Source organism: Poecilia mexicana, unplaced genomic scaffold, assembly GCF_051168715.1.
Source record: "Poecilia mexicana isolate PSO_F unplaced genomic scaffold, ASM5116871v1 scaffold_21, whole genome shotgun sequence".
NCBI classification, from domain to species: Eukaryota; Metazoa; Chordata; class Actinopteri; order Cyprinodontiformes; family Poeciliidae; genus Poecilia; species Poecilia mexicana.
Window position 1 is genome coordinate 2,190,179 of NW_028263390.1, and position 5,625 is coordinate 2,195,803.

The 5,625-nt window shown below is 43.4% G+C and overlaps 1 protein-coding gene across 1 annotated transcript; it reads right to left on the bottom strand.

The window, feature by feature from the left end:
• Positions 1-2,118: 2,118 nt before the first annotated feature.
• marcksa (myristoylated alanine-rich protein kinase C substrate a) lies at positions 2,119-5,410 on the bottom strand. The gene is made up of 2 exons (XM_014993232.2): positions 4,974-5,410; positions 2,119-3,979 (listed from the first exon to the last, which is right to left on the bottom strand). The coding sequence occupies exons 1-2, from the start codon at positions 5,067-5,069 to the stop codon at positions 3,278-3,280; spliced, it is 798 nt and encodes a 265-aa protein (XP_014848718.2). The 5' UTR covers positions 5,070-5,410; the 3' UTR covers positions 2,119-3,277.
• Positions 5,411-5,625: the final 215 nt, after the last annotated feature.

The window sequence follows — 5,625 nt, forward strand, 5'->3', positions numbered from 1 at the left end:
GAAAATAAAAATGTTTTTAGATGCTTTGACTGGTTTTGTACCGTGAACCAGGCGATAAGGACGGCGGGTCGCCACGTCATAAATGAAATTGGTGCTTTAGTTGAGCAGGTGTTTTACCAAATACTGGGGCAGTGTAACTATGATGGGGACATAAAATGAAAATGAAACATGATTTTATTTACGAATAACAATCAGATATGTGGCATTCATTTGTTTTCAGCCTAAGTTAGTCAGAACTACCCGTTGCTCCTCTCTACTAGCTTTAAACATCTAGAGATGGACATGTTCGTCCTTTCCTCTGTTTTTTTTGTTTTTTGTTTTTTTTTTTACATTTGTAAAAACCACTTTAAGCTCTCCCCTGAATTGGACGGGGCTGTTTTAATACATTGATACGTTTTGATGCTAAACCTCTCCATTGTTGCTGGCTTACAGTTGCCATCTTCCTGGAAGGTGAACACTGACATATTCAGGTTTCCTGCAGCCTCCAAGAAGTTTCCTGTCAGTACTGTCCTGGGTGTAGCTCCATTCATCTCTCCATCACCTCCATTATCTCCCCAGATGGATTTACTGCCAATAAATAACTCATGGTTGCTCACAGAATGTTGGATGTTTTGTCACATGGGCCAGAATCATCAAGACAAAAGTATTATCGACCAAAAAATGACATTTTTAAAAGCTAACACAACAAAATATGTCTTTTTTGTTACACCTACTCAACAACAAATGACATGTAGTTAAACTTTTTGTATATGAACAATGTGCAGATTAATATTGAGCTTAAACTTGCAAAGGAGTTTTCCCTGTTTTGTAGGGCTGAATCGGATTAGTCATGATGAATCTATAATTGAAATGATCATCAACAGTTTAGTCATTGATTAACTGGAGAATAAAGACTCTAAAACATGTAATTTTCTGAACAAACAACCTACAATTGTATATATTTTGTACAATTTGAGCCAAACTGTACAAACTAAATACATTAAAATGAAAAAGCTCTATAAATGTTCAACTCCCCAAGCGGCAGTTTTTCTCCTATCAAGCATCTTTTACTATCTAATTATTAATCGGTTACTTAAAAAAAAAATAGTCACCAGTTCATCACTGTGTTTATGTTAAGTCAAGCAGAAATGACTGAGTTGTTCACATGTAGATGTTAGAAGTATTTTTTTAGCTGCAGATGTATCCTTCACTACAAATGATCAAGCATTCACTTAAGGTTGCTAGCGCTAAGAATTGCTAATTGATATTGCATTTTAGGTTAGAAAGTGTGTTTTCTCTTTTTTATTGAATAATGTATTTGCATTTTCTTCTGTATTGCTGTTATTAAGCTTTAGCAGGTTAACTGAAAATGTGCAGAATGTACCATTTTTTATCCATTACTTGGAAAGTCCCACGAGAAAAAACAAATGTAGTTGTTTTTTCTGAGACAAAACTTTAGACCTATGATCAATATATTTAGGGTCAACTCACATTGATTAATCGGTAGCTGTAGGTAATGTTTTGCCATGATGTTTTTTGGGGAAAGAAAACATAGGAAACTTTGTCAAGTTTAATAAATCCATTAGATGTGTTAAAATCTGCTTTAGAGTAAAAGTCACTGGAAAAATCTGGACAGATTTGAATTAAAGAATGCTAAAGTGCTGGTTAATAAAGTTGACTAATTAGTGTTGTGCCTAACTTGTTTTGTCTCATAAATTCATTGTAATTTAATAACTACCATTTCTGTCAACCATCATCGCTGGTTGGGCCATTATTGAATTGCAGTTGGGGGCCGTAGAAAAATAAGTCCAGGGATTCCAAATAGCCCTCATACCACACTTTGGACACTCCATATAGCTCATGCACCACTATGTGGAGGTCAATTATAAATTCTGACAAAATAAATTGAAGTTTATGGATACAACAGAAAATGTTGCACAGATGAATACTAGGTATTTATTCTAGAGTCAGTCTTGTGTTTGCTGCTCTTCTCAGTAAATATGTGGTGTGAACTTCATCTTTAGTCTACTTCTTGATTCCTCTATTTTTTTTACTTGGTGTGGTCAAAACTGAAATGTTTGTTCCCTTAATAAAGCAGAAAGCAGCAAAGTGTCGCGTTTCAATAACCAGAGATCCAGCTCAGTTTTTCTTCACATTTATTGTTGCTTTTAGTGTGCTCACAGAAAATTAGAACACCTTAAGCAGGAGGGTTTTAATAGCAACTGTTTCGTAGACAAAAGTTACATTCCATCTCTAAGTCAAATCGAAGCTTCTCCAGTATTTACAAAAGAGAGAGAGAGAAAAAAGGAAGTAGATAAGAAAGACAAGATGCTACACAAACATTGCATCTGATAAGGTCGAAAAATTGAAGTGGAAAGGTGACCAGAAAAAGAACTGTCTGCTGCAGGAGAACATACCACAGTATAGAAACGGTTACCACTCATCACAGCTTGGTTTTCAGTTCACAACTGCTTGAAAAGAGATCAGAGTGTGTAAGTGTGTGTGTGTGTGTGTGTGTGTGTGTGTGTGTGTGTGTGTGTGTGTGTGTGTGTGTGTGTAGGTATCTTACAAAAATGAGGAGGTGGAAAACAAGAGAGCTGCAAACCTTTATGTGCTTTTTGAGATCAAGATTTCTTTTGTACAATAATCACAGTTAAAAACACCCTGCCTATACATACTTACATGGGTTTCTTTTATACCAACAATTAACAATAAAGCCTATACAACTCATATCCCTACTGAATCTGACTGGTACAGCTAATGAGGAGTGGACAGCTTCCTATGGGTTTATATCAGGCCCTAACTACCTCTGGGGTTGGGAATCTGGTAGAAAACAAAGTCTTAGTGTTCCAAACCGAGCGCAGTTTCTAAAGGTTGACCTCGGTTTTCTTTCTTAAAAGCTACTCATTGTATAATAGTCAGTGGCACATATTCCCAGGCCCCCAGCCCCACGCTTCGTTTACAACTCCACTCCCACATCTCCATCACACCCTGGATGAGTCCATCACTATTTTTGTTTACATTTTGTATAAAAATAAGAAGAAACAAACCAAATAAAAAGGTAATACTGATGTAAAAATATATGGCAGAGCGTGGATCAGCTGGGCTGAAGCCACCCACCTCCGAGGTTGTATCAGACTGAGATGGGTTTTGTATGGGGGGGGATAGTGGGAACCATAAGTGAAATCTTAAGAAAGCTTTAAAATCTCCCTGGTTGCAGTTCTCCACAGCCAGCAGGTGGCGTCGCTCGGACAGGGAATGTTCTTTGATTATCTTGGTTTGGGATTTTCTTCTGTCGTTACTCTGAAGCCTCGGGGGCAGCGGCCGGGGTCTCTGCTGACGCCGCCTCCTGTGTGGCCTCCTCCTCTGCCGCTGCAGGGGCCTCGGCCGCTTTCTCCTCTGCCTTGGGCTCCTCCGGGGCTGCAGCCTCCTCGGTGGGTTTCTCCGGTTCTGTCGCCGCCGCCGCCGTCGCCGCCGTCGCCTCCTCCTCGGGCTTCTTCTCTACGTCCTCCTTGACCTGCTCTTCAGCTGGGGTCGCCTCTCCCTCTACGGGCTTGGCTTCCTCGGGGGCGGCCGCCGTCTCCTCCTTGCCCTCAGGCCCGGCCTCCTTGGCAGGTGCTGCCGACTCGGCTGCTGCCTCCTGGGTCTCAGCCCCGTCGCCGGTCTCCTTTTTGGTCTTCTTGAAGGAAAAGCCGCTGAGTTTAAAAGACTTCTTGAAGGAGAACTTCTTCTTCTTCTTCTTGGGGGTCTCGTTGCTGGTGGAAGGTGTCGCTCCATCCTCCGGCTTAGTTGCGGCTTCTCCGTCGGCGGGCGCCGGAGACGCTGCTTCTACTTTCTCCTCGCCTCCGGCGTCCTTCTCGGCCGGGGCGGCCTCGGCCTTCTCCCCGTCCTCTTTGGGGCTCTCCTCGGCCGCCGCGCTGCCGTTCACCTGTACCTCCTCCTTGCCGTTCTCAGCCGCAGCGGGAGAGGCATCTCCGTTTGCTTTCACGTGCCCGTTTTCCTGTGAAGGAGGAACAGATAGAGGGGGGGTCAGCGGCTCGGTGGCGGACAGTGCCAGCAGCGGACACTAGGGGGCAGCAAATTCCATCAGATCAGCACAAACAAAAGCCACTCGAACACACATGTGTTCTGCTTTTAGGAGCAGGTCGCTACTTATGTGGAAATGAGACCAAAAAGGCAGCATATTTCCTTTTTTTCCGCTCAGATTGAGGCGTTCAGTAAAGCAGTAGATCCTCATTAACCCAGCAGATCACTGGAAGAAGCGCCCGCAGGAAATGTCCATACGGGTGGCCAGTAAACATTTCAGATGGTTAGTGAAAGCTTCAGAGGGGCACAGCCAAATATAGTAATAATAATAATAATAATAATAATAATAATAATAATAATAATAATAATAATGCCTGATAATGTATTAATCACCAACAGTAAACAAATAGAACGTGGAAGGCTCGGGAGCGCCTGCAGCACCCTCCGCCTCCTTTGCGAGGCGCTCGACCCCCGCCTTCCCACCCCTCCTCCGGGGTGACAACAGGCTGCCATCTCCGCTTTCCAGCCGAGCATCTGCAACAAAAGGCGTGGTGCTCCGAGCGCGCACTGCTTTTGTTGGCTCTCCCTGCATCTGAGCCGACTTCCACTGACTAACATCTTCATTCTCCATGAAATCAGCTCGGTGTGCTCCAGAATCAACCCTCCGCCCCCAGCAGCAGAAACGACCAGTTCATGTTTAATTCACATCTTTTCATTCACTTTCCAACAGGATCCATCAGGGGCTGCCTTTAAACCATAATTTTTTTGGTTAGAATTAGAGCTATTTTAATCTGACTCAGACACATCTGAACACTGATTATATCAAACTGTTGCACGCAAAGCGCAATCTCTCCAAAAAAGTGGCCTTTTCTATCAGTTTCTCCACATTTACGCACAGATTGCGCATCCATCCCCCTCCCTCCGCACCCAGCAGTTTCTACCCAGACGCCTGTTAAAACCTCGTTTACCTGTCCGTTGGTCTTGTTGGGTGAATCAGCAGCCTCCCCGGCCTTTTCAGCCACAGTTTCAGCGTTTCCAGGCGCTTTAGACAGTTGCGCTCCCATGTTTTATCCTCCAACAAAGAAACCCAAATCGATCCAGAAAAAAAAAGAAAGATAACCCCGAACAAAGACCCACAGGCTTCTTTGTTCAAATGCTCTCGGTGCCCCTCTGTCTTTCTGTCCGTCCCTTTCTTTGCAGAGGGAAAAAAAAAGTTTCGAGGAAAAATGATGAGCAGAGTCCAGAGAGAGTGGAGAGGGTTTTCAGTGCAGCAGGGGAAAGCTGGCTGAGGGAGGCGAAGCAATAAAATCCTAGATTGGTGGCCGTCTCGCTGTAGACGGTCTGCAAAATGGAGAAATGTCCCTTGTTGTTAATAAGATGCACAGCCCAACGCCCAATTGCAGAGATGAATGGGCGCCCCGAGCGATGACGGCACCGTACTCTGAGTCAGCCAATCACAGCGCCCATGTAAATGACGGGGCGGGGTTTGTGAGAAAGGCGTGAACAAAAGGTCTCCGCTTTGCTCCAACCCATTTGTTTCTACTGTAAACATATTTCTTTTCTAAACCATATAAAAGGCAATAATAATAATAATAATAATAATAATAATAATAATAATAA